Raw genomic sequence first — 27,718 nt, 5'->3', positions numbered from 1 at the left:
GCTAGCGCTGATATGTCTGTTAACATTCAGATGTTGTGGATCTAACCATAAAAAATGTACTTATAGAACTAGAAGGGATTTCCAATGCAATCCCATCTATTGTCACACATTAACCAAAAGGGTGGCTGGAGAAAAGGGAGGGTAACCCTCTCCACCCATAATTGAGCATGCTGTGGTTGTGACTCTTCTCATCCATGGAATGAAAATCCACAGTAGTACCTCTTGGTGCTAGGCCATCACAGAGATCGCTAACAGAATATTCCCCTGCACACTCATCTCATCACCAAACAAAGTAGCAAACTGACCATGTTTGATTATTGGAGTGGGGAAGAGTACTTGCATTAATACTCGTCTCTTTTCCTACACAGGTGTAACTCATGCAATGGGAGGCAGAGGAGGCCTAAACAGAGGCAATATTAGTTAAAAGTTCTGTAAAGTAATTGAAGCTGTGTCTACAGACTGTCAGATTGGCTACTGTTGCTTTAGTGTAATGATTGCAGCGCTAAAAGCAGCATTTTGTACGTAGATTGATGTGCGCATATTTCAATGTCTTTATTAATAAAATTAGACAAACTCATATTAAAATGGCTTCTTTCTTTAAAATCCGGTCTTACAAATCATTTTTAGGACACTTATACCAGTCCTTGGATACTGTCTGCCTAGTCTGAGAGGTAACTGATCTTGCTATTCTGCTGGCCACATCCACGTTGTAGTATTGATCTGCAATGAGAGAAGTGCAGTTTGAGTGGAAATTAAAATTGTAGATCTAGGAAGTCTTAGTACATAAAAAGCTCTTCGATTAATATGCTGAGTTGACATCAGATGCCTCTTTCCCTTTTTATTGTCACTTTGGCAGAACTGGTACATTATATCACACTTGGTGCACATGTAGTTGAGAGAGAGGCTTTAATATCAGTTTCCAGACAAAGCATTTCATTCAGACATTTACTCTTTTTAGTCACCCAAAAATGAGTATTGACAGTTATCAATCTTACCCTATAACAGTTACAGCCAGCTAGCGGCTGGAGAACTGTGCCAGTTAGACCAGTCACAGTACCCCATTTTTATAAAAGCAGTTCCCTTTTTAAAAAAATATATTGGCAGCTTTGTCAAGTCTCTTGACAAATACTACTTTGAAGTTTTCACACTGTTCAGAGTTATACTGGAACATATGATCTTTTTTTGAATCTCAAACACAGCTGATTCAAATACACTCAAAAATCCCAGAAGACATTCTTCACAGTTGTAAAATTGTGTGCACTTGAACAGATAGTGTCTTACACAACTGAACATCCCTCAGCTAAAGACTTCAGAGTTAAGGGGAGAAGGTTCTTTGTCTCTGCTGTCTCATGCTCAGTTGTATTCTGTGCCAGCACTTCTCTGAAGGGTCTAAAGAGTTTAAGCCTTTTCTTAAAATAAAACTGTAAAAGTGGCACCTTCGTATTCCACAGGTGTGCATTGTCTCACTTATTTCATAGGCAAGATAGGAATTGTCATAGTGGATCAGACCAGTGGTGGTCCTAGTGCAGCATCCAGTGCTTTAGAGGAAGGTGTAACAACAAAATCCTTCACTATGCTGTTACGGGATACTGCCCAAACTGAAGTCAGTGGCAAAACTCCTTCCACTTCAGTAGCGTGAGGATTTCATTTTTGAATGCTTTATCATTACAATGACCACTCCAATAGTCGTTATCCCTATAAATGTCCAATCCTTTTTTAATCCTATCTGCCTGACATCTTGTGGCACTGAGTTCCACAGGCTATTTCTCTGCCGATCATTTTAAGTAGAAACATCCATTTATTTAGGGATTATGGGTGAAGCTTGAGTTATTGCCATTTTTTTTAAGCCTGAACCCTAGTACTTATTAAACTTCATCTTGGCAGTTCTCTTGCAGTGGAAAGGGTAGGTAACTTCACATTTCAGAAACCTACACTTGCATTTGAGTTTTGAGCTAACGTGTTTTAGCTTTAACTTACCTTTAGAGAAAACATAGTAGTCATAGCCATCTGGCCTTTTGTAGTTAGGTATTGATATAGCCGAGTGAACTGTTTTTGGAAATCCTCTCCAGTAAGAGTTTATTTTAACCTCATGATGTAATATTCCTGCCGACAAGAAAATTGCTTTGTTAGGAAAATATATTAAAATATGGGCTGTACAAAGCTATAACTTGGGGAGAGAAGCTGAGAGAGAGAACTGCTGCTAGGATGAAGAGATTTAAAAGCATACATTCAAGAAGTTGAACAGATGACAAATGCTGTTCTTCAGAAATTATTAATTTTAAAAAGAAGATAAAAATCATTTAACATTAAATATAACTGACCAGATGGATTATGGTTGATTCTGAAAGTGTGGTACATGACTGGTGTGCGGTACATGATTGCTGATCCTACTGCACGTTCAAAGCGTCTCCTCTTGATCACAGCTCTGGGTGTATAAGCGGGGTACCTAACATATACTTTCTTTTTGCACTTTTTGGCTGGTTCTTGATTGTAGATATAATGTTGAACGCTGCCACCTGAAGCAGAAGTTTGTTCCAGTTGTGAAAACAGTTGAATCAGAAATGTCATTAGTACCCTAATATGAACTTGCTAGGCTGGGAAGAAAAGAGCACCTTTTAAAATGTGTCCAAAGGCTATTGAGGAAAGTTTCAGCTTGAAATGCCCCAAAATTACATATATAACTTGGAAAAATGATGCTAACAGGACCTAGTCCTAACATTTGTTTACTTCTGTGCATAGTTCTGTTAAAGTCAATGAGACTATCCATGGTAGTAAGCACTATTCTGAGTAGAGTGAATGGGATCAATCTCCTTGAGAAGAAAAGGAAAAATTGTAGGGCACTAGCCTAATGCTGCAGGCTTATTGCTTGCATAATTCCCATTCCTCCTGGGAGTGGTAGCAAGGGAAAGGATTGCAGGATTGGGTCTATTTTACTTGCCTATCTGTTTTAATCTGAATAGCTCCTTCAAATGTTCCTGTGTAGATGCTATACCATTCAAATAAGATAAATCCAGTGCTTTACAAGGAAAGAAACCATGACTGCGAAACAGTTCCATACATAGATATGTGCTGATTGGTCTATTTCAGGCCTTACCATGCCTCTTAACTTGTCATTGGAATAGTGTTCAAATGATGGTAAAACTCTTCCTCATAACCCTATCCTGAAAAGTATTTAAACTTCCATGATCACTTTGGCATTCAAAGGCTGTATCTGAAGCCTCAGGTTAGCTCAGGATTTTTTGGTGCACTATGTACTGTTGTCATCACTTTTTTGTTGCCAGACATGCAGTCTTAGTTGAAAATGGAGCAGTTTTATTCCTGAAAGAAATAAGCTGAATACTACTTACATCTGTAGACATGAAACATACCTCTCTTGAAAAAATACACAGATTCTGGTCTGTTGTTGTGCTGTGCTACTGAAAGAACTGCTACAATTTTCCCACTTAGTCCTGCAAATCCTTTTGCAATTTGTTTGGGATAGCCCACATCCTTCACATCATTAGTGAAACGCCAGTATTGGGAACCCTGAGGATTTAAACAGAAACTTTTACTTAAGGAGAAAAAAATGTCCATTGCTCATAGGCTTCAATGTAGACTACACAGGTGATTATGAAATCCACATCTAATTACTGCACATTATAAAACTGGCCAAAATAATTACTGGTATATCCATCAAAAATAAAAATGAATGTCGCTTATGTTGAAGAGAGATTACTCTGCAGGCTCCTTAAACCTCCATTAGTGCACAAACCTTTTCACCTACCAGCAGCCACTTTACTTTTGTGATCACTTTAGCTGAGCTAGGGGGAACTCTCTCTAAGTGCTGGGCTTTCCATGTTATACAGCTGCTATTTGACGCTCAAAATCACTTCCACCCAAACTACCAGACTAATCTGTTTGCAAGGGCTGCATATTTTAGTCTGGCATGGTAGGCTGAAAACTGCTTCTAGAGCCTTAGCCTTGGTCTACGCTGGGGGGGGAGGGGGATCGATCTAAGTTACACAACTTCAGCTATGTGACTAATGTAGCTGAAGTCGACGTACTTAGAGCAACTTACCGTGGTGTCTTTGCTGCGGGGAGTCAATTGCTGCTGCTCCCCCATCAACTCTGCCTGCGCCTCTCGTGGCGCTGGAGTACAGGAGTCGACGGGAGAGTGCTTGGGGGTCAATTTATCGCGTCTAGACTAGACTAGATCCGGTGGGTAGGGAAGACATACCCCTAGTAAATATTTATATTACAGTAATGTCTAAAGGCCCCAATCAAGATTAGAACCTTATTGTGCTGGGTATTGTACAAACACAGAAAAAAGGACAATTGCCTCCCTGAAGGGGTTTTGCACTTGTGATGTTAGCTAATTAAAATATGACCATGCAAATCATTGCTGCTACCACTGTTACATAATTGCAACCAGGGTGGATTTGATTTAAATCACTAGTCAGGAAGACCATTTAATCTTGGATTTCTACATAAAAGTGCATTCTTCTTGGTGGTTATAACCTTAATACATATTCTTCACAACTCAGAGATAGATGTAGGTTTCATTTTTAGAAGGCAGACACTGTACACTTTAAGTGATTTATTTTGAAAACTTTTCAGATTAGTTTTACAGCTCTATCAGAAAATGAATGATTGTTTAGTTATTTCATTTACCAAAGGTAATTGAAGCAGATAGTTTACCGCCCAATGACTTCATAAATATCTCCAATTCAACAGGTTAATCATTAATATTTGGAGGATTTTCTTGTCATGCTGTATTAGGAGGAGAACATCACCAGACAGACATTTAAATTGTTTTATTTAACTAAAACGTTATGTATTCTGGATTTTTTTCTTTAACAGCAAACATAATACAGTATTTTAACAAAACAAGCATATGAACATTCAAGTTTTTCTTTGTTGCATTATTTGTATTTTGTACGTATGCCTGTCTTACCCACTGGTAGAGGAACTTCATTAAAATATTCCCAAACTGCTGCCATTATAGGTTTTCCCCTCTAGTGAGAGAATGGTGTGGTAGATCTCAAACCAGTGAAGGCTACACTCAGAAAGACCTCAAGACTTCTGGAATATGCTGCTCAAACAGTTTCACTTTTGTTTCTACTACCTGTCCCTCCCTTCTCACATTTATCTCCAGACGTCTTCTTGTTTAGATCTATTCCTCCCCCAACAATCTTCTATTCATTGAACTTTTTGAAACTTTTCACTTTTAGAGAAAGCTAAGAGATTGACTCGGTGTACACAAATTTACAAAGGGACAATAGGGTTGAGGTCTGTTATTTCTCACCTCTATATATTATTTATTTTAAAACATTTTTGCTGTTAACAAGCATGTTATCTCTGGAGACACAAATCCACAGTTTGAGAACTGCAAATCTAAGCATCTCTGATGGTATCCACTAAACTGAACACTGAGTCCCACTGGGTAGATAGAAAGATTAACCTAAATAACCTATACAGAAGCCCCTGGAACTGCATAAGATTGGATCCCTAATCCATGAACTATTGGAACTCATTTACAAAACTTTTCTTCAACATTGCATGAATACATTGTCTCATACTATAGAATCTCTATTCCATGATGAGATATCTTTGAGCTATAATGTATCTTAATTAAAACTATCTTCAGATAGGTTTTTCCTCAAAAAGCATTTTATTAAAAAATCTGATTTTTTTATTTTTTATTTTTAAATCATTGATTTGTATCCACCCAGATTTCAACAAATCTTATACAAAGTGTGACACATGGCCAGAAAGTGTTACACATCCTGCAGGCTAATTGACCCAGAATCAATCTGTAGAGATGTTACAAATGGTAATTAGGGCCATTTCATGGTAAATAGGCTAGAACTTTGAAATGCAAACCTATATTGTTAGAAGTTAGGGATGATACTAATTGTATGTGTACACTCATAAATGTTAGCCATGTAAACAGACAGCTCCTGTCTCTCACTATATAGCTATTGATTCAGAGATCAAAAGTGAATATTAATATTTAGATTAATCTTGGGTGCAATAATGTCATTGTCTATATGTCTCTTTAAAGTTTTTGATAAAATGCTTAATGGATAAATTATCTTGTGTTAATCCATGTAGTTAATTACCAGTGAGGTTTAGGAAACGGAAGGTTACATCAAAAGCCCATTGTTCACCCAGGACTGTGTGATCAAATGGCTGCTAGAAAACTGTATAAAAGACCTTTGGGTCCCAATCCATTTTATCTCAGCTTTGCTTGAAGCTTCATGCAGGGGAAGCTTAAGCCACAAGGCTGAGATCCCAGTCCTGACTGGACCACCCTGAATATAAATATTGGACTATAACCGATGAACTAATTCTGAAAGAACTCTTTGCAACTACAAAGCTCACCATCTCTGCTATACATTTAATCTCAAGAATTGTACCTATGTCTGTATGTATATTGATCTTTTAACCATTACTCTTTTCTTTTTTAATAAATTTTAGTTTAGTTAAGGATTGGCTGTAAGCGTGTATTTGGGTAAGATCTGAAATATTCATTAACCTGGGAGGTAATGTGTCCGATCCCTTGGGATTGGTAGAACTTTTTTATATGATTAAGATTTTCAGTAATCCTCAACATATATGACTTGGGTGTCTGGGTGGAGGCCAAAGGATGGGTTACTTCAAGGGAAGTGTGGTTTTGGTTTCTGGGTAACCAGTGAGGTATTATAGAATTTGTTTTGTGCTGGCTTGGTAAATCTAAATATTGGAATGTCCACTAACTTTGGGGATTGTCTGCCCCATTCCTTGTAGTTCACCCTAATTGAGTAACCTCGGTTGGCTTCCCTGGGACGCTGGTCACCACATTAAAGGCACAAACAGATGAAGGGATTGGGATATAATATAAAAGCATATGAATACAGTGAAAAATTAGTATAGCTTTGTTAGGTATATGTAATGCAGATTTTCAGGGATGGGGGTGCAATTAAAAACTTTCAGGGATCCTAGAGAGCTTGAGATGGAGAGGAAGAAGATAAGGTGAAAATAGCATTGAGGATTCCCCAACAATGAGTTGAAGAATAAACAATTACATTTTATTAAGTAAGAACTTTGTACAACTAATTTTTGCTCTCTTTCATACAGCATTGTGCCTTCCACCGAAATAAGGGGAGAATGTAGCAATGAGTTCAGATTTTATGTTTAACTCAGTATTTTAAACTACTCCGCTTAAGGAAACAAACACCAATGGTTAGCGCCGCTGTAATCATTAGCCCACTGGAACATGCAGTGCATTTCCAAAAAGGTGCTGGTGGCTGCCAACTGTGCCAGATAAATTACACTTATGATAAAACCATGTGCAGGGTTGGGGGCAGGGTTGGTTCATGGCATTATTAACATTTTCCCTGCTGTACTATTTATGTCCCCCTCCCCTGACTGTTAATGGTGCAGGGGGTCAGAGACTGAAGCACAGCAGCGGCTGCTTTCCCTTCACTTGCATCATAAGGTGACCTGAAAGAGTTCAAGGCCGATCCATGGGCACATCCTATGCCTTCCATTAGAGTTCTGGTCAAAATTGTGTGTGAGAGGAATTTTCCCTCCAAAAAGTTTAATCAAAACTGAAGCTTGTTAGCAGGAAGCTTTGATACCCACAAATGTGGATTTTACTGGGGTAAATTTTTAAATAAGTCTTTATTTCAAATTGACATTTGAAACAGTGAAAAACTTGTTTAGATTTCCATTTTGGTTTTTGGAATAATCTCTCTCCCCTCCTGCCCCTGTCCTCACACTAACATTCCTTCCTTTTGAATTAGTTGAAAAAAGGTGGGGGAGGGATCTTGAAAATCCTTAAATTGAAAATGGGAACCCCAATTTGCTGATTCCAAAAACAAACATTAAGTTAAAATGAAATAAAGCTTTTATTTTTTTGAAGTTTTCTGCTGAAAACCAACATTTTGACCAAACAATTTCAGACCAGACTTTTTCCTTGAATAGCTCATAGGAGAGATTTCAGCTTTCCAACCAGCCCAACCTCTTCTCAGGTCTTAAGTCTGGACCTTTAAAAAGCAGAAATGTAGGAAGAATTAGATAGGTATTCTGCTTTCTCCTCCACTGATTTATTCCCAACTGTGGACCTCATGACTACAGACTCTCAGTCACAGAGGAGCCATTGCTAAATGAAAAATGCCTCTTTAAAAAACAGCATTGTAGGGATCCATCTTTGAAATTTTATATTCATATTTAATCGCCAGCTCAAATTTGCTCATTTGACAAGAAATGTTTTTCTTAACTGCCAGTCCTCTAACCTCATTCTAAGCTATAAAAGTCAAGTGGGGTTTGTGTGTTTTCCTGCTTGTTCATCACCAATAAAAAAAACTTTGGTTCAAATTACACCCTGGCATACACCTGTGCAACCATAGTGCTTTCAAATTATGCTCTGTAACACCTGTGCAACTATATCGGTCAAGTTACTGAGGCTTCACAGAAGGCTGCAGTTTGAACATATTGAACAGTTCTATTGATTCGCAACCCAATTCACTCCCTTAGCTGCATTGGCTCTGCAGTACCTGCAAGATTAAAAAGTAGTGGAATCTTAGGCTTTGTCTACACTGGCAGTGGAACGACAAAACTTTTATTCAGAGGTGATAATCCCCACCCCCGAAAGACAGAAGTTTTGCCAATGACAAGCGCCTGTGTGAACAGCTCTTTGTTGGTGGGAGCACTCTCCTGCTTATGGAGCTAACTCATTGGGGGTGCAAGTTTTTTGTCATCAGGAAAGCCGGCTGACAAACAGAGGCTACACTGCACCTGTGTTGCTAAAAGTTGTGCAGTGTAGACACAGCCTTAGTTTTGTTACTGCAGTAAACAGAAGATTCAAAATACAAATGTGCCAATTTGTTGAGTAAGAAGCTTCTGTTCATAGTACAGTCATGCTTACTCTTTCTACTTGCTTTGTAGGAATTTCTTGCCCTCCAGTGGGAATTGCATCAAACAACACTGAGTACTTTGACACTCCTTTCCTGTTAGGAGCAGTTTAAAAGTACCAAGACTGCACTTTACATAGTTGTGCTTGTTACACAGCAGATGGCTTAAAGAGCAGGCATCCCCCACCCATATCCATTGTTTGTTCACATATAACCAGTACTTAAAGTGGTCTGAAATCACACCCACCCCCATCAATTAATTCTTCCCCCAACCCTCCCATCAATCCTGAGATTCTTCTCCTCCACCACCCCTCCCCAACTCCCAGGCCTGGGCCTGTAGCAGGATCCCTTCTTTCACCTTCCCAGGCCCAGTGTTGCTGGAGGGGCATAACAGAGGAGCCATCTTTCCCTTGGTCATAGGAAGTGAGGAGGTGCCTTGAGCTGCTGGGCTCTTTCTGGTTGCCTTTCTCTTCTGTGAAAGTTGGTGTGAAGAGCTCTGCCAGGCTGCTGTACTTCAGCAGTCAGACAGGCAGGCAAGAGGAGAAAGCAGCCATTCTCCAAGGGTTTTTCCTCTGATGGTACCAAAAATGTGCACACCTCAGCAACCTTCTTAGAAATTCTCTTTCCCGGCTCTGTGGCCCAGTGCACTTTAAGGACTGTATATAACCTACAAATCATAGAAAGAGCACTGAATTCTCTGCCACAAAGAGGTTTTTTGTCTTGTCATAGTATCTGGGATCATTCTGCCTGTTGCAGGTTCTTACCTCAGATATAAAATGTGGCAATAGAAAAGGAAACCCTGTTAAGGCATCAGTGGGAGCCTGACTGTCACAGCCCCCACACAGCTGCAGCTTGTTAATTCTAGTATATTCTTGCCATGGTTTTGGTAGTCAGTTTTATATCTATACAATGAGTGTTTGAGCACAGAAAAGGATCCACCCTGACAACTCTGAGGACTGATATTCTCTGGCTATAGAATGCATACAATACAGGCCACAGCAGCGAAAGCTACCCTCTGTGGGCTCACCAGCATCCTCTCCAACTGCCTTAGAAGGGTTAGTTCAGTCTGCATGTCCCTTCCGTCCTTGACCTTTTTCATGAGAATGCCAACAGGGATACTCGTTAAGGCAAACTGGGCAATTAGACTGGTGTGTTGTCAGCTGAGCTCATGAACCTTTTTCTTTACTATTACCTTTTGCTATACAGCCCTTCATTGTTTTTTTCATTTGAAGAGGTGTCTGTGAAGTTAAATCTTTTAAAACACTCAAACTAAGAAAGATAAATTCCCTACCTTAAAGAAGAAAGTTTTGCCATCACAGTTGCATCTGGAAAAGACAGTATCAATGGGGGATGGAATACCCCACCCCTCAGTGATTTTACGAGGGGACGCTGTTGGCTGCCTAGATGAATCCAGCAGCCAGTAGTAATGACCTGCAAAATAAAAAAATAGCACTAGCCCTGAAAACCCTCACTGACATGCACCATTTTGCCCCTACATAACCTTTATTTTTTTAAAAATAATAGTACAGAAAATGCCACATATAGAAGAATTCTAAATAGTAGAAGCAAGGATCACAGAGCCACCCTCTTCTCTTTGAAATGTCATAACAGCCTCTCCAAGTGTTGACTCCTGCAAGGCTGAGTGCCCAAGGTAACAGAGGTGGCTCAGCACCTAGCAGGATCAGACCCTCCATATAATTACAGTGCCTGGAGCCCAGAAGCATCTGCTGGAAAAGTAACATTCAGCAAGCTTGCGGGAGGAGGAGGACACAGGAAATCTGCCTAATCTGAGAGCAGCAAAGTCTGTGCAGTGCTGCTGGGACAGAAAAGAGGAGGGAGAGTTTGACTGACTTGACAGAACAGCCAACCACAACCCCAGAATATCCTTTCTGTGGCTGGGATCACCTAGCCACATGCATGAAGACTGCACAGACAAACTGTTTGGGGAAAGGGCTAGATGGTGCAAAGCCCCTTTGTAACTCTGCATGGACTAAGAGACATGCAATCTGCATTGGCTTCCCAGAAAGAGGAACCGAGCCATCTTGCAGTACCCAGCTTCACAGGGAGGCTGTATCCCAAGCTAGCTGTCCCCAAACAGCTGAAGTACACAAGGCTTTGAGTGGGGAGAAGAGCCAGCCCTTCCCTTCACCCCTCACACTTGTCAAGCTACACATTACGATCAGCAAGGAACTCTCAGTTTCCACTATTCAGCAGGGGAGGCCTAATTCCCCACCTGCCCTATTAGGCCTCATCAAGGCACCTGGCTTTGAGCAACCTAAGTCTTGGCTCCCGCCAGAAGGTGAACTGTCTACACTGCAATGAGATAACACCACAACAGTGACTACTGTCTATGCTACATGTACAAAAGGAATCAGTGAGTGAAGGCCTAGTCTGGAGCAGTCTTTTGTGCTTCATGGCCAGTCAGACTCATGTGAGGTCAATAGTTTGTGTTGGTGACACCAAGCACCCAGATAGTAGTAAGCAGAGGTTCATTCCAAGGGCTATGGTAGATTCCTGGCCTGCTCTCAGTTTTTATTATTATGTTCTGTTTGTGGGACGCTAGTCACATTTAATTATTAGAGGAGATATGATTGTTTTGAGGGGTAGAGTGTCTAATTATTGCTGTAGAGTTATTTATTTGGATATTAATTGCCTTTGATTTCTATGCCTTTCTATCTCTGGCTCCTATCTATATCCCTTATTTTAACTCTACCTTTTTCTCTATTAATTTCTTAAAGTCATCTGGTCCTTGCTTCCTATAAAGTTTTACTAGTTGTTAATGGGGCTGTATGTTCATGTATTCATCAAACACTAAAAGCAGGCAGAGTTAACAAATTAGAGAAGGGAGCAGCAGTGGGAGTGGAGAAGTTATTAGTGGAGGATGGAAATTGGGAAGGGTGAGGGTGAAGGCATGAATTGGAGATCTGGGGGACCTGCAAAGAGAAATTTCCATGGCTTTTCTGCAGCCCATATCCTACTTAGCACAATAAAACTAACTTGTGTGGTTGTCCCCAAAGTTATGCATCATTATCCCAGCTCCCATTCAGTACAGTAATGCCTATGTGTGTTTATTTTGTTAAGCAGTTTATTTTTTACACTGATGCCAGAGCTGGTATTACAGGTAGTCTGCAGACTCAGGTAGACATTCCTGTATCAGGCTTTGTCTTACGCTACAGGGGACATTCGATCTAAGCTACACAATTTGAGTTACACGAATAGCGTAACTCATATCGACGTAGCTTAGATCTACTTACCGTGGGGTCCACACTACACTATGTTAGTGGGAGTTGCTCTGCCGTCGACTCCACCTACTCTTCTCGATCCGGTGGAGTACAGGAGTCTACGGGAGAGCGATCTGCAGTCGATTGCTGCTTGTCGATCCCTCAGTAAGTGTAGACAAGCCCTCAGTTACATTTGGAAGGTTTACCACTATAAGGGCTAGATAATTGTTTGAATGAAATCTTAGATTCTGGAGCATAAACATTGCAATAATTTAACAATAATGTGCCATATGCACCAAAATAAGTGTCTGGTAATTACGTTATAATGGGTCCCTGTCTGTAACACATGAAATGAAATGAACCTCTGGAAGTTGAACTTAAATGGACAATAGCCCAAATATATATTATCTGGTCATTAGGAAAGGCCAAAAAGTAAGTACTTAATTAAAACATAAGTGAAGGCATGAAAATGACAAAAATCCAGTAGACAACTCACCTCGGAATACAGCTAATGTTCCATTTGGTAAAGCAACAATTCCATCTGCTGGCTTTCCGTTACACAAATTCTTAGCTTGTTCATCTGGTACAAAATAATTAGTTTTTTATTTAAATGAAGTTGAAGCTCAAAGAATAGTTTAAAATGCCATAGGATTGTCAGGTAAGATAAACCTCTTATTAATGGAACAGACTCTTAGTTTCATTATTTATTGGAGTGTGCATAGGGAAACCTATACCGTATATTCATCAACTTATTACATTATAAAAAGGCATAAAAGTAAAACTTTGAATAAGAATGCTACAGACAAGCACCATTCCTTCTTCTTGTTTGGGACTATTCAGGAACCAGAGTTCTGATTCCTATATTTATGTTACAAATAATAGCAATTATTCATTTGAGATATGTTCTCCAAAGTTTTAACCTTGATATTTATTACCAAAGAATATAAAGTCTGATACTTTTATAGCAATCTATAGTTTTCTTTTGTTAATATTTGGAGTACCTGCATTTCAGAAAAAAATTTGGGTAGAATTGTAAGTATACCATAATAAATAACCAAATGAATTAGCTCTCACATAAAACTCATATTTAATTCTGCATCCATTTCCTGCCTGTTTAGTGGATTTCTCTTCTTTGTTTAAACACTATCTTTAAAAACAATGCCTATTTGAAAAAGTCTAAAAGGACTGAAATATTGTGCATTGGGTAAATGGATTTAGGTCAGATAGGAACTGACTCAAATTGTTGTCCAGAAATCTCTTATAGAAATTTGAAAAAAGAATTTACCTCTTCTGTTTTGTTTTTAATCAGCTTCTCACAGTTCTCTGTACTCTGGGTTTTACCTGGGAAACTGAAAAACTGCAGGAAATTTTCAATCCTTCATAGTATATTTGCGCTGTCTCAAACCAAGAGGTTCTGAAAATATTTTTCTTGACTCCTCATTCATTCATATAGAGCAGATATAGATTTAGGTGCAGATCCTCAAACGTATTTAGGCATCTAGCTCCCATTGATTTCAACTCTCCATTGGCTTGCACCTCATGCCGTCATTCACACCAATGAAAAGTGGATGCAAAACCACATCAGAATTCTCCATTCATAAGTGTGAATGAAACAGATACCATGCAGTGTTTCCTGTAGCTCTTTTTTTCTTAAGGATGAGTATATGTGTAGTTTAAGTTATGTAATCATGAGTATTCACCCATCCTTTTAGTATTTAAAAAATATTAGGTCTAGTGGTACCTAGTTGTAGCAAAATATTCAGGAATATGTGAATCTGAAAACTGTTAAAGGAAAATAATAGTGCTAAAATTTTAATTAAAATATAGTGGATAGTAAGGGCAAGAACAATATTGCAGCTGGAAAGTGTCCTGGGGGCTGGGGGATGTCTTGTTTTTTATTGGGGGTATCTGTGCAAAATGGCTGCCAAATTAGGTCACATGACTAATAATTGAACTCTAGCCAATGATTTGCTGGAATACTTTCATGAGACTTGGAAATCTCTCTCTAGCCTTATTCCTTGGCCCTGTTTTGATTTATATGTTCCCTGGTACTTACAGTCAAAGTTCCAAGTAATCTCTTCAGAAACACATGGTTCCTGAAATGGAGACATGCTCTGGCTATCTGAGAAATTTAGTTTGTTCATCCCTATAAATATAAATGTTACAATTATAAAGAAATATACCTCTGTAAAATACACTTGTGTTGATCTTGTCCTGTAGTTTGGAGTCTGTGTGTATAGCGGGGCTTCTTTCAGGAGCTTTAGTTGAATAAGATATTGATGAGTATGTTTTAGTGGGGAAATGTGTGACTTCTCTTCTTTCTTCAGTCCTTGTGGTTATGAATCCGCTTGGCAAGGTGGAGGTATGATGCATATCCTTCTCAGCTGTAAAGGTTGACGACACTATTGTATGTTTTACTGAAGTATTTGTGTTCATTGCTATTGGACTTTCCTTGGTAATCTCTTTATCTGAAACAAGATCAATGCTGGTATTAGTTGTAATACCATGTGACGTTGTTTCTTGTTTTTGAGGGATAGCTGAATTAGATTTTGATGTTGTCCATGTTATTTTCATAATGGTCTCCAACCTTTTGTTTTCATCATTGTCATTAGGATTAGGTGTACCTCTCAGTGGAGCAATAGAAGTTGTGAATGAGATTGCTGGGTAGTCTATAGAGTTAACTTGTTTGGAAGAGGTAGGATTTTGATTGGGTCCTTCAGAGGGAACAGGAGTTTCTTTAGGGTTTTCTGTGTTTCTGAGAGGGAAATTACTTTCTGGAAGAGTGATTGGAATAATTGTAGTGGGACTTGAATGATCTCTATGTTTCTCCTGCTCAGGAGTGACTGGATGGGTAGCTGGTTTCTGAGCCAAAGAAGGGCTGATGGGAATCTTGGAAGTTTGTAATTTTTCAGTTGGAAATTGTGTTGTATTTTTCTGGTTGGTAGTATCTCTAGTGTATGTATTTTCAGAGGTGTCTTTGGTTTCAGTAGTCTCCTTGGAAATGGAAGTTGCTGTAGATCTTTTAGTAACCATAGAAGTTTCTTTTGTGGTTTCAAAATGGACTTTTGTTTCAGTGAGGTCTTTAGGTTGAGAGGTAGTAAGGTTTATGGGTTGAGTAGCAGTAATTTGTATCACAGACTTAGTGTTTTTTTCAGGTTCAATGGTGGGTTTGGCAGTGGCTTTTACTGGTGGGATTTGAGTGACAGTGGTACCAGGTTTATCTTCTGTTGGTGACACAGGTCTTTCCTGGGAGTCTTTAGCTGTAGTGGACACCTCTTCAGAGACCGTCAGTGTTTCTCTAGTGACAGTACTGGCAGTTGTGTCTATTTTACCTGTTGTAGTTGCCTGTTTATCATCAGAACCTTTTTCTTTTTTATCCACTGTAGCTGTCTCTTCGGTAGCAGTTGTTACCTCTTTTTTATTGGTAGTAGAGGTGTCTCTAGTGACAGCATCTTTTTTATTTGCCATAGTTGGCTCTCTGGTAACAGCGGTTATCTCTCTATTATTAACTAGAGTTATCTCTTTATCAGCAGCAGTTATTTCTGTTGTATCGCTTGTAGTTGTCTCTTGGAGAACAGTACTTATCTCTTTGTTTTCATTCATAGTTTTCTCTTTGGCTGCAGTAGTCATGCCCTTTGAGTCCTCTGTAGTTCTCTCTTTGATAACAGTGGTTAACTCTTTTTTCTCTTCAGTTGTTGTTTCTTCGGTAGCTGTAGTTTTCTGTCTGTTATCTACAGTCTCTTCTTTATATGCAGTTGTCAATTCTAGAGCCACAGTTGTTACTTCAGCAGCAGTAGGTGTCTGTTTAGTGGTAGTTTGTGTCTTTTTAGCTGTTGCTGTTGTGTCCAGTTTAGCTGTTGTCATTACAGATTTTTTAGCTGTAGTAGTTGTTACTATTTTAGCTTTAGTTGTTACAGTCTCTCTGTGTGCAGTAGTTGTGGCTTTATCTGTTGTCATTATATTGACTTCAGCTATAGTAATGCCTTTTTTATCTGCTGTTTTGTCTTTTTCATCTGTTGTCATTACAGTCTCCTTGTCCACAGTAGTTGTGTCCTTTTTACCTGTGGTGGCTAGAGTATCTTTAATTTCTGTAGTTGTGTCTGTTTGAGGTGCTCTTGTTACAGTCTCCCTAGCTGCTGCAGTTGTGGCTGTTTTAGCTGATGTTACAATCTCTTTGTATGCAGTAGTTGTGTCTTTTTTAGTTGTTAAGTCTTTTTCATCTGGACTCAATATAATCTCTTCACCTACTGTAGTTGTGTCTTTTTTAGCTACTGATGTTACAGTGTATTTAGCTGCAGCAGTTGTGGCTGTTTTAGCTGTCGTTGTTACAGTCTCTCTCTCTGCAGTAATTGTGTCTTTTTTATCTTTTGTGTCTCTTTCAGCTGTAGTCATCACAATCTCTGTGTCCATGGTCGTTGTATCTTTTTTACCTGTGGTGGTTTTGTCTCTTTCATCTGTTGGCAAGTTTTCTTTGTCCACAGTAGTTGTATCCTTTTTGCCTGCTGCTGTTACAGTGTCTTTAATTTCTGTAGTTGTGTCTGTTCCAGGTGCTCTTGTTACAGACTTCCTCGCTGCAGTAGTTGTGTCCTTTTTAGTTGTTAAGTGTTTTTCATCTGGAGTCAGTATAATCTCGTCATTTGCTGTGGTTGTGTCTTTTTTATCTGTTGTTTTTACAGTGTCTTTAGCTGCAGCTGTGCCTGTTTTAGCTGTTACAGTCTCTCTCTCGGCAATAGTTGTGACTTCTTTATCTGTTGTGGTTATTGTTTCTCTAGCTGTTGTAGTTGTTGTGTCTTTCTTTTCTGTTGTTGTTACAGTCTCTTTGCCCAGAGTAGTTAGGTCTCTTTCATGTGTTGTCATTACAGTATCTTTAGCTACAGGAGTTGTGTCTTTTCTGCGTATTGTTTTATCTGTTGTTGTTCTGCCTTGCTTTTCTGTTGTTGTTATAGTCTCTTTACCTGCAGTAGTCATATCATTGTTATCTGTTGTTGTCTTCTCTGTGACTACCATGGGTGTGACTCTTTTACCTGTTGTCATTGCCATTTTAGCAGCACTAGTTCTGTCACTTTTAGCTGTTGTTGCTTTCCTAGCTTCAGTAGTCATCTCTGTTTTAGCTGTTGTTACCTCCATAGCTACAGTAGTTGTGGTACTTCTATCTGTTGGCTCTTCAGCTGGTTTTGAAGTGTATTTCTTAGAAGTTGTTGTTGTCTCTATCACTACAGTAGTTTTTTCTCTCTGAGCTGCGATCATCCCTTTAGCTGTAGTAGTTGTGCCATTTTTCATAGATGTAGTACTTTTGTCTTTCGCTTTAGTGACATGAGTTGCATTAGTTAATGCTGAAATCTTAGCCATACTTGTAGTAGCAGGTTGCATGTTGGTCTTCGGACTTACTGTCTTTGTAGTATTCATTTTGAAGGGCATAGTAACTTTATCTGGCTGGGAGGCAGGGCTCTGGCTAAAACGTTCCTCTGACAAAGGAGCTGCTGTTGTACCTTTATTTCCTTGTCTTGAAATTTTTCTGTCAGGATGCTTTGCAGTAGGAGCTGGCCTGGTACCCACATTGTCCAATCCACTGCCAATCTCCTCAGAAATCTCTCTTATTTCATCAGACATAGCAGTCCTGGATGAAGTTCTTCTGTTTTTTGAGTCTTGCTCTACAAGAAGTGCACATCAAATTAAAGCACCGCTTTTTATTTTCTCATGTTTATGCATCATTCTAGCATTAGTTCTTTTGGATTTAACGCAGTAACCACTCATGATTTTTTTTTGTAAACACAGTTGGAAATAGTTGCAACTCTTGTGACTTGGAACAATACCTTTTTCAATTCTTTTTCTGTCGGTTGCACTGGTTTAACTTAAATTGGTTTATAACCCTATGTGGTTGATACAAAACTTTGTGGATATCTTATTTCAATTTAAACCTGGCTTTTATCGGTTTAGCTTAATTCATCACGAGATAAGGAATCAAGTTAAGGTAAATCGATAAAAGCCAGGTTTAAACTGTGTTAAGACTGTCCATGCAAGAGTTTACATTGGTCGAACTAAATTGGTTTAAAATCACACCTTTAGTTAAGTAAGTGCACCTTTGAAAATAGAAAGGCCTAAGTTATTTTAATGATCGCAGACTTATGTCATCTACATTTTTATGTCCTTATGAAACTATCCTACTATTGTGACATGCAGTGATGCACTATGTTTTGGCTCTTCCTATGTCAGTTGGTTCTCTACCTGTAATAACAAACTGTGTGAGGAAATGGGAGGTCTTTCTACGGTTGCCAACTTCCTAACTACACAAAACTTCCTAACTTCCTGACTACACCCTTGTCCTGCTCCTTCTTTGAGACCTCGCCCCGCTCACTCCATACCGCCCCGTTGCTGGCTCTCCCCCACCCTCACTCACTCGCTCATTTTCACTGAGCTGGGGAGGGACCCTTTTCACCCAGGCATTCCAGTGGAGACAGGTTAGATTTTTTTACCTCTTCTAGTTGTTAAGTACACAAATGGTAAATGTAGATGGTGCTGGGCTGGAAAATGGATGTGTTCTAGGAAACCCCAGCTTGTGGTCTCAGGGGGTTAATGACATATTGTACTTGTAATATAAAAGTTAAGAGAGTCCAAAGGAGCCTTATGTATTTCATGGCCAACCTTAGCACTGGGCCAAATATGCTCTCACACAGGCCCCAGCAATTCTGAGAGCAATACTGTGTCGGCAATTCTATCCTGTTTGTACCTGCAGTCAACCCCAGCATGAGAGCCTTCCAGGGGCGTGGCCTTCCTCAGTCAGGGTAGCAAACACTCCAAACCACTCCCACCTGACAAACCCACTCACATCCTTCTTCAGAAAAGAGATTTCAATGTGCTACACTGTCACTATCTAATCTCCCTCCTACCAAAGTTCAACACGGGTTATCTAAGCCTGCCTAGTGACTTACTATGTACAGGGCTCTGCAAAATTTTGAGTTGACTCTGGTTATATGTAGTTCTGATAGGCTTTATATTTATTTATTTATTTATTTATTTTGGTTCAGCTGCTTTATTATATATGAAGTAGATTGTTTTCCATTTTTAAAAAAGGAGATAGGGCTATTGGTGCACACTGAAGATCTGAAAAGGAAGAGATACTGCATTGGCTAAAGGCAGATTTCTGCACACTGCTTAGGATATTCCGATTCTTCCATGGAAATATATTAAATTTGGTCTCTTTCTGTGTGAACATTAAACGGTGGCTCTGCTCTGCCATTTCTACAGGGTCACTTTCCAATGTGGGGTTCTATGTTTATTGTCCCTTAATGAGTTCTGTATCAAATGTTCTCAGCTTACAAGTAAAATTAGGTAAATTGCCTGCCTTCCAGACCTGAAAACTAAGCCTAGGCTCTGACATTCAAGCTAGGTACGTTGCCAGTAATGAAGATTCAACCTGAACATGCATTGTTTTGTACTGTATTGCACATACTGTATTGCATAAAAGCCATTCCCATAACTGACCTTCTGTCCCTTATGCCAACAGCAAATCTGCTCAGAAGCTGCTTCACCATATACTACTGTTCATGTGTAATGGGCCAAATTTTCAAAACATATTCACCAAAAGTGTATGTGTATGAGTTGAACCTGATACACACACAAATATGGGACAGGTATGGTTCACTGATGCATTCATTCATGTGCTTCCAATACACTAACCTTTGAAAATCTTTGCCTTACATGTCCTCTCTAAGGTTGTGATCTGGCAAGCTGTTCCAAATACCTGTACAGAGCCCCATGGACCTCAGTGGAGCTCCATGTGGGTTTAAAGAATTGAATCAGATGTTAAGAGGAGAGTTTGTGGTAAACCCTTAAGAATTCCTTCAACACAGAAAGACAAGCATGCACTGCTAAACAGCAGCTTCTATTATACCACTGCGTATTTAAATTTCATTTCTGCATTAGGCTATTTGATCACAATCCATACCTTTCATGGTATCCTTCACTTTTCTATTGTTTTTGTTTTTAATTTTATTTATTTGGTTTTTTTCACTGGGATTTCTTGATGAAGACTTTGTTTTCCGAATTGTTGTGGATGACAACAAGGAAGACGATGAGGAAGAAGATTTTTGTTTCTCAGATTCCGAATGTTCTGTAGCCAAGTAAAATAATTGGTGAAAACAGAAAGTCATGCAAAATAAGATGTGTAAGAAGCTAATGTACAGTTTACAACAAAATTGCTCTCAAAAAGATAAAGATTTGGAGTAAATAAGATGAAGGTGTCATTTGAAATTTTTTGCCTCCTTAACCAGCAATGAATGGAAGCAACCCTCAGCAGGTAGTAGCAGTGCTGCCAAATCTTGTGATCATATTGCATGAAAATATGACCCCATGGCAGCCTCCTTTAATATGGAAGACTAATTTTAGAGCAAAAAGTTCTGTTAGAACGCTCATACATTTTCCCCATTTCATGTGTGTGGCTGAGCTGCTGGCTACTGTCTGTAAAGGCAGTGACAGATCAGCTGTAAAGAGGTTTAAAATCAGAAAAAACTCAGGATTCTAACAGAGGGTGTACAGGACCTGCAGAATAGATAAAAAGGGAAAGTCCTAAGACTTCAAATTCAGACTTTCTGCCTTTGGAGAAAAAAAAATGGGGACATGAGAAAGATATAGGGCCTGATCCTCCTCTAAGTCACACCAGTGGAGTTACTTCTGATTTATTCTGTGAGAGGAGAATCAGGCCTATAATATTTGTCAACCAATAACTTGTTATTTCAGACTATATGTTAAAAGGGGGTCATTTGAAAAACTTGGCCTTTATTTTTTTAATCATATTTAAACATACATTTATCCCTATCCTCTGATTTTAGAATTGTTTGTAATATACACATCTGAGATAGAAGTGGTACATAACCAGAAACCCCATGGAGCTAAAGGCATTTCAAAGCAGTCTCTCCTACCTGAGAAAAAGTGGCTTAGAAGTTTTTTGTAAGTTTTACTGGAGATATTTAAAACTAATAAACAGGAAAACACTCTAGTACAGGGGTTTTCAATCTTTCTCATATAGTGGACCACTTCATAAAATTTAGGATCCCTGGGAGGATCTGCTCCCCTCTGAATCTCCTAATCCTTACTGCACACCTTCCCTGTCATTATCATAATGCTTGGTTACCTGACAAGTATTAATAGGAGAATAGTAAGGAGACAAAAGGAATTTTAGCTCACTTTACTGCAACTGTACGGTGACATCTTGGTTACATTTCCTCCCATTTTGTATCGTGTGGTTTATTTCCTCTCCATGAACTTAGATCAAAATCTTCTCGCCTTACTCTTTGTTAGTAGTCCCATTAACTTTAGTCAGATTATACTTACATATCTAAATTGATCAGGAATTGGCCTTAAGTGTATAAATGCCTAATATTTCATTGTATCTTATCTCCAAAATATTTTTCAGTTTTGTTCTGTCCTTCTATATGTTTTGCTTCAATGTTGGTGTTATCCACTATCCAACTTAAATTTAAACACCTATTTCCCCCCAAAACCTGGCAGACATGCAGTGCTGACAGACAGAACAGTGCTCATTTAGCTTCTCAAAAAAGCCACCGGAAATCTTGAGATCTGGGCTATTGCTAACAGCAAGCATTGCAGCTTAACGAGTGTTAGACAACACTGTGACAGATCTGTCTCTCTGTAGACCGCCTGGAAGTGCTCTACTGACCACTGTCTGAGAAATGCTGCACTTGTAAATGTACTGTCGAAACAATACTGTACTGGCAAAGCATTGCGGACTAGGTCTTTCTCCTGTTTAATGTCTGCAATATACAGTAAATGGATTTGGATCCTTGTTAAAGGTTCTCACTGTCTTTTAAAAAGTTAAAATGAATGTAATTTCTTTAGCTTTGATCCACTGTATCATCTCTTTATGGGAAATTATTGCAAACTCCACTTTGCAGGAGTTTTAAAGGTTTATCTGTTAAAACGCACATACATTTGCCATGATTGACCCCTGGTGTTACTATTGTAGTGAATAGAGTTACATCACATTTGAATTTGTCCCGGTCAGTATAAGCATATGAACTTCAAGGTCAGCCTATAATCTAACAAGTTATGATATAATATAACAACACTAGAAAAAAAGGTGTTTTGCACTTTCCACAAAGAAAGACTAAGTTATGGGTATTTTCTGAAATTTTATGCAGCCTGGCTTAACTGAAGCATCAGACCCTTACTGTGTAAATTTCCCTCTCAGCGCTGTCCACACACTGCTGTCCTGCTACTGTGCTTCTGTTTTTACAGTCCTGGACTCTTCCTGAAATTGCCAATTGTGCATATAATGATTATTGAGATGTGGATGAAAATCCACTAGGGACTGAAGAGAGATCACCACACTTTTCTAACATTTATATTAGCTAGGATAGAGCTTAGAAACCATTAAGATCTTCTCTGAGAAGTAGATGATGTAATAAGCTTTTATTAACAAGTTTGGTAGCTGTCTGGTAACATCTCATATTAGCTTTCTACATCCAGAACAGTGTTATGACCTTTAGTATGCATTCAGGCAATGCCCAGTTCCATCGCATTTGTATTCTTTCCTACCTTCCATAACTTCATGGGATTGTACTACTTTCTTTGGCTGCTTCTTTGAATTTTTAGATGAGCGTTTGGCTGTTGTTTTGGTGACCAAAGGAGCTGTTCTGGATGATGGTTTTGTAGTAAGTGCTGAAGCCAAGAAAAATACTGTGTGTTAATGGAAGTTCCATTCTCATTCAGCATCAGGCATATAATCATTAGCAAATGACATGGAACAGTTGTGACATTTCCATTATAAGCCTAATTTTGCTCCACTCCCTCTATTCCCCCAAACTTTTACAAAAAAACCACACACACACACACACAAGTTCACTTTCAGTCTGAAGCTTCTCATGCTTAATCTAAGGCCAGAGAAGTCCTTTTTTTCTGAAAGATTGAGATCAGTTGAACACTTTTTATTGATGGGATTATTTGGGGGGGAGGGGAGTTTTCGCTTTTTAAAATTTTGTTTAACTTTTATGTCCACTTACTCTAGCTAAAATTTGTCTTGGGCTACAAACTTCGAACATGTTTTTGGCATTGGTCCTCCATGAGAACTAGTCAGAGGGTTATCTTTTGATAGGCCCTAAACATTTTTTAGTTATTTAGTTCATTCTCCATACATATGACAATTTCCGGGGGAGGCGGCCTTCAAGAATTAATAATTCCTTGAGAGACAGTAGACATGGAGCAAGGGGGCAAAGTCCAGATATTAGGTTAGTCCCCTTAGGTTCAGTTTTGAGGGTTCAGATATATTGTCACTGAAATCTCATGAGATTTCAGCTGTGTTCAAACCAGCACCAGAAAATAATTTGGGATCTAGCAGTGAATCTAAACTGCAGATGTGATTTTTGGATCAGGGAGTGAGACAAATAGCAAAGGTTCAGGTAGTAGCCAATTAATTGTCCAGCCATGCCAGAAGAAAGACAGGAGGCAACGGAGGTAGTTTCCCTAGGCTGCAACTTTATTCACTTAAAGTATCTGGCAACAAATTGTACAGTGCAGGTCATTATCCTTTTCTTAATAATTTCCACATAATCCCCAGCCATGTCACAGCTATCCTGCTGCTGGGATTCTACCACCCTCTCTTTATATGAGGTGAAAAGGGGCTATAAAAGCAGAGGAGTTGGCTCACCATTGCTCCAGATGTAGGAGCATCAAACCTCCCTTACTCGACTCTCTTAAGGGATGCTTTCCTTCAAATCCTTTCCCAATCCATTTTATTCGATAACTGTATCCCTTCCATACCAAGTACCTGTCCTGGACATCTACCACAAGTTTTACATACTAAGTTGCAACATTATAATTAGGGCTTTGTGTTTGTCACTAGGCCTTCTGCAGTGGCCAGTATGGATGGCCCAGGAGCCTCCTGAGCAGCTCGGGCAGTCCTGGGCTAGTCGCACCAGCTCCTGCTGTGGCAGTCTCCCTCTCCCCCTCCCCCTGCCCCCGCAGCAGCAGTAGTTTGGGTGTGGGGGGCGGGGGCTGTGGTTTCAGGTGCAGGCCTGTGCTTATCTGGGGAGAGGGGCCTCCCCAGAAAGGCGACAGGAACTCCCTTCCCTCAGCTCCTAGTGCCACGTGCTGCCTCCGTCTGCAGGCACCGCCCCCGCAGCTCCCATTGGGGCAGAACAGAGGCAGCACGTGGAGCTAGGAGCTGGAGGTTGCTGCTTCCCAGGAGCCAGGTAGGGGGTCTGCCCCAGCCCCACCAACACTCCCCCAGCACCCGCAGTGCTCTCCAGGGCCACAGAACCCTGCGCACCCTCGAGCACCCCCAGCAACCATCGGCCTTCCTGCCCCCCAAGTTTTAGTCAGGGGTATATAATAAAAGTCATGGACAGATCATGGGCCGTGAACTTTTGTTTACTGCCCATGACATTTACAAAAAATACCTGTGACTAAAACGTAGCCTTATAACCTACTCCACCCCGGTGGGCCCCAGACCTCCTGTGGGGAAGGTGGAAAAAACCACCCTGCCTTGGCCAATCTGGCAAAGAGAGAAAAATTCCTTCCCAGCTCCCCAAAGGAAATGGTCAACTAGTGTAATTCCCACAGTCCGTCAAGAGGAAGCCTGGTCCTTTTGCCAGGTTCATAGGTGGGAGGGTGGGTAAAAGATGGCTTCACTGGCTATAAATGTGCACACTTATGCACCACTCTGCTGGTCAGCAGGAAAGGCAGTGCAGTGACCTTCTCTTGACATCAACCCAGCTGCCTCCTGGCTATCCTGTAACCTTTCCCCCACCCATTGAAGGGGAGCCCTTATAAGAGCCCATGTAAATTTCATGAGCTCAGAAAAATTTATAAGCTTTTTTTGTTGCAATCAAAGATGCCTATAAATATCACAAGAGAAATAAATGTGCTTTATACATTTTTAACTATTAGAACTTTCATGTGATCAGCCTTACACTCATTCAGTATTACCTTGCTTCCCAAGTAGTCCCATGGAAACCGGTGGGGCTAGTGACATGTTAAGCTAGTATTCAAGGTGAATAAGAGTGGCAGAATAGAACCCATAATTTATATTGAGGAATGTATGCAATTATGAATGAAAATGCTTTAGGGCCTGGATCAACTCCTAGTGAAATCAGCAAAAGTTGGATCAGGTCCACGGGGGTGACTTTTCATGAAAACAAATAAAGAGGAGGATGTAGGACAAAAAATTACCTTTAGAAACACAAACTTTCTTGTGGCTGGACTTTACAAAAACTAGACAAGCCATTTACAACACACACTTTGCTTCTCTACAAAAGACAAAGGACACTAAACTATCTAAACTACTACATGCCACAAGGGGCCACAACAGTGGTTCCCTTAACCCACCCAGCAATATTGTTAATCTATCCAAGTATACTCTTAGCCCAGCAGAAGAATCTGTCCTATCTCAGGGCCTCTCCTTCTGCCCCTCCACCCCCACGAACATGATACAGTTCTGTGGTGACCTAGAATCCTATTTTCGACGTCTCTGACTCAAGGAATATTTCCAACACACCTCTGAACAACATACTAACTCACAGAGACCTTCCTACCAAGACTACAAAAAGAGGGATTCTGGGTGGACTCCTCCTGAAGATCAAAACAACAGACTGGACTTCTACATAGAGTGCTTCCGCCAACGTGCATGGGCTGAAATTGTGGAAAAGCAGCATCACTTGCCCCATAACCTTAGCCGTGCAGAACACAATGTCATCCACACCCTCAGAAACAACTCTGACATCATAATCGAAAAGGCTGACAAAGGAGGTGCTGTTGTCATCATGAATAGGTCGGAATATGAACAAGAGGCTGCTCGGCAGCTCTCCAACACCACTTTCTGCAAGCCATTACTCACTGAGGGTTAACAAAAGAAACTACAGTATTTGCTCAAGAAACTCGCTGAAAAAGCACAAGAACAAATCCACACAGACACACCCCTGGAACCCTGACAAGGGGTATTCTATCTGCTACCCAAGATCCATAAACCTGGAAATCCTGGACGCCCCATCATCTTAGGCATTGGCACTATGACAGCAGGATTGTCTGGCTATGTAGACTCCCTCCTCAGGCCCTATGCTACCAGCACTCCCAGCTATCTTCGAGACACCACTTACTTCCTGAGGAAACTACAATCCATCGGTGATCTTCCTGAAAACACCATCCTAGCCACTATGGATGTAGAAGCCCTCTACACCAACATTCCGCACAAAGATGGACTACAAGCCATCAGGAACAGTATCCCCAATAATGTCACAGCAAACCTGGTGGCTGAACTTTGTGACTTTGTCCTCACCCATAACTATTTCAAATTTGGGGACAATGTATACCTTAAAATCAGCAGCACTGCTATGGGTACCTGCATGGCACCACGGTATGCCAACATTTTTATGGCTGACTTAGAACAACGCTTCCTCAGCTCTCGTCCCCTAATGCCCCTACTCTACTTACGCTACATTGATGACATCTTCATCATCTGGACCCATGGAAAAGAAGCCCTTGAGGAATTCCACCATGATTTCAACAATTTCCATCCCACCATCAACCTCAGCCTGGACCAGTCCACACAAGAGATCCACTTCCTGGACACTACGGTGCTGTCAAGGTTCCTCCCCTACTCTGAACTTTAGGGTACAGATGTGGGGACCTGCATGAAAACCTCCAAAGCTTATTTTTACCAGGTTAGGTTAAAACTTCCCCAAGGTACAAATTAATTTTATCCTTTGTCCTTGGAATATCCACTGCCACCACCAAACTCTAACTGGGTTTACTGGGAAACATAGTTTGGACACGTCTTTCCCCCCCCAAATCCTCCCGACCCTTGCACTCCACTTCCTGGGAAAGGTTTGGTAAAAATCCTCACCAATTTGCATAGGTGACCACAGACCCAAACCGTTGGATCTGAGAACAATGAAAAAGCATTCAGTTTTCTTACAAGAAGACTTTTAATAGAAATAGAAGTAAATAGAAGTAAAGGAATCACCTCTGTAAAATCAGGATGGTAGATACCTTACAGGGTCATTAGATTCAAAACATAGAGAATCCCTCTAGGCAAAACCTTAAGTTACAAAAAAGACACACAGACAGAAATAGTCATTCTATTCAGCACAGTTCTTTTCTCAGCCATTAAAAGAAATCATAATCTAACGCATACCTAGCTAGATTACTTACTAAAAGTTCTAAGATTCCATTCCTGTTCTATCCCCGGCAAAAGCAGCGTACCGACAGACACAGACCCTTTGTTTCTCTCCCTCCTCCCAGCTTTTGAAAGTATCTTGACTCCTCATTGGTCATTTTGGTCAGGTGCCAGCGAGGTTACCTTTAGCTTCTTAACCCTTTACAGGTGAGAGGATTTTTCCTCTGGCCAGGAGGGATTTTAAAGGGGTTTACCCTTCCCTTTATATTTATGACAGGTGCTAATAAGCGATGGTCACATAAACACCACCCTATACCGGAAACCTACTGACCGCTATTCCTACCTACATGCCTCCAGCTTTCATCCAGACCACACCACATGATCCATGCTCTACAGCCAAGCTCTATGATACAACCGCATTTGCTCCAACCCCTCAGACAGAGACAAACACCTACAAGATCTCTATCAAGCATTCTTACAACTACAACACCCAC

The 27,718-nt window shown here is 40.1% G+C and overlaps 2 protein-coding genes across 5 annotated transcripts in view; one reads left to right on the top strand and one right to left on the bottom strand.

Annotated features, from left to right (window-relative positions):
• TPR (translocated promoter region, nuclear basket protein) overlaps positions 1–590 on the top strand; it is a 74,184-nt gene extending 73,594 nt beyond the window's left edge. For 2 of the 4 annotated variants that reach the window (XM_073356694.2, XM_073356693.1), the window contains one exon: positions 369–590. In XM_073356694.2, coding sequence (XP_073212795.1) covers positions 369–424 — 56 coding nt within the window. In that variant the 3' untranslated portion in view covers positions 425–590. The remainder of the gene's footprint in view (positions 1–368) is intronic. The other 2 variants (XM_073356692.1, XM_073356691.2) reach the window with 1 other exon arrangement.
• On the bottom strand, positions 186–17,707 carry PRG4 (proteoglycan 4). Its single transcript, XM_073356697.2, has 7 exons — positions 14,281–17,707; positions 12,594–12,677; positions 10,168–10,307; positions 3,369–3,525; positions 2,322–2,516; positions 1,978–2,103; positions 186–720 (listed from the first exon to the last, which is right to left on the bottom strand). Exons 1-7 carry the CDS (start codon positions 17,705–17,707, stop codon positions 611–613), a joined length of 4,239 nt encoding a protein of 1,412 aa, XP_073212798.2. The 3' UTR covers positions 186–610.
• Positions 17,708–27,718: the final 10,011 nt, after the last annotated feature.

This window comes from Lepidochelys kempii, chromosome 8, assembly GCF_965140285.1.
Source record: "Lepidochelys kempii isolate rLepKem1 chromosome 8, rLepKem1.hap1, whole genome shotgun sequence".
Taxonomy (NCBI): Eukaryota; Metazoa; Chordata; order Testudines; family Cheloniidae; genus Lepidochelys; species Lepidochelys kempii.
Note: the sequence above shows the minus strand (reverse complement) of the source record. Positions and strands in the feature narration are given on the sequence as shown.

Bases quoted from the DNA above. Each gene is read 5' to 3' on its own strand.
- PRG4 (XM_073356697.2), bottom strand. From the start codon at position 17,707: ATGTCTGATGAAATAAGAGAGATTTCTGAGGAGATTGGCAGTGGATTG. The intron at 12,678-14,280 runs GTATATTTCTTT...ATTTTGTACCAG, and splicing joins CACAAGTGTATTTTACAGAG to ATGAACAAGCTAAGAATTTG. The intron at 2,517-3,368 runs GTATGTTTCATG...CTTCTGCTTCAG, and splicing joins TGTGTATTTTTTCAAGAGAG to GTGGCAGCGTTCAACATTAT.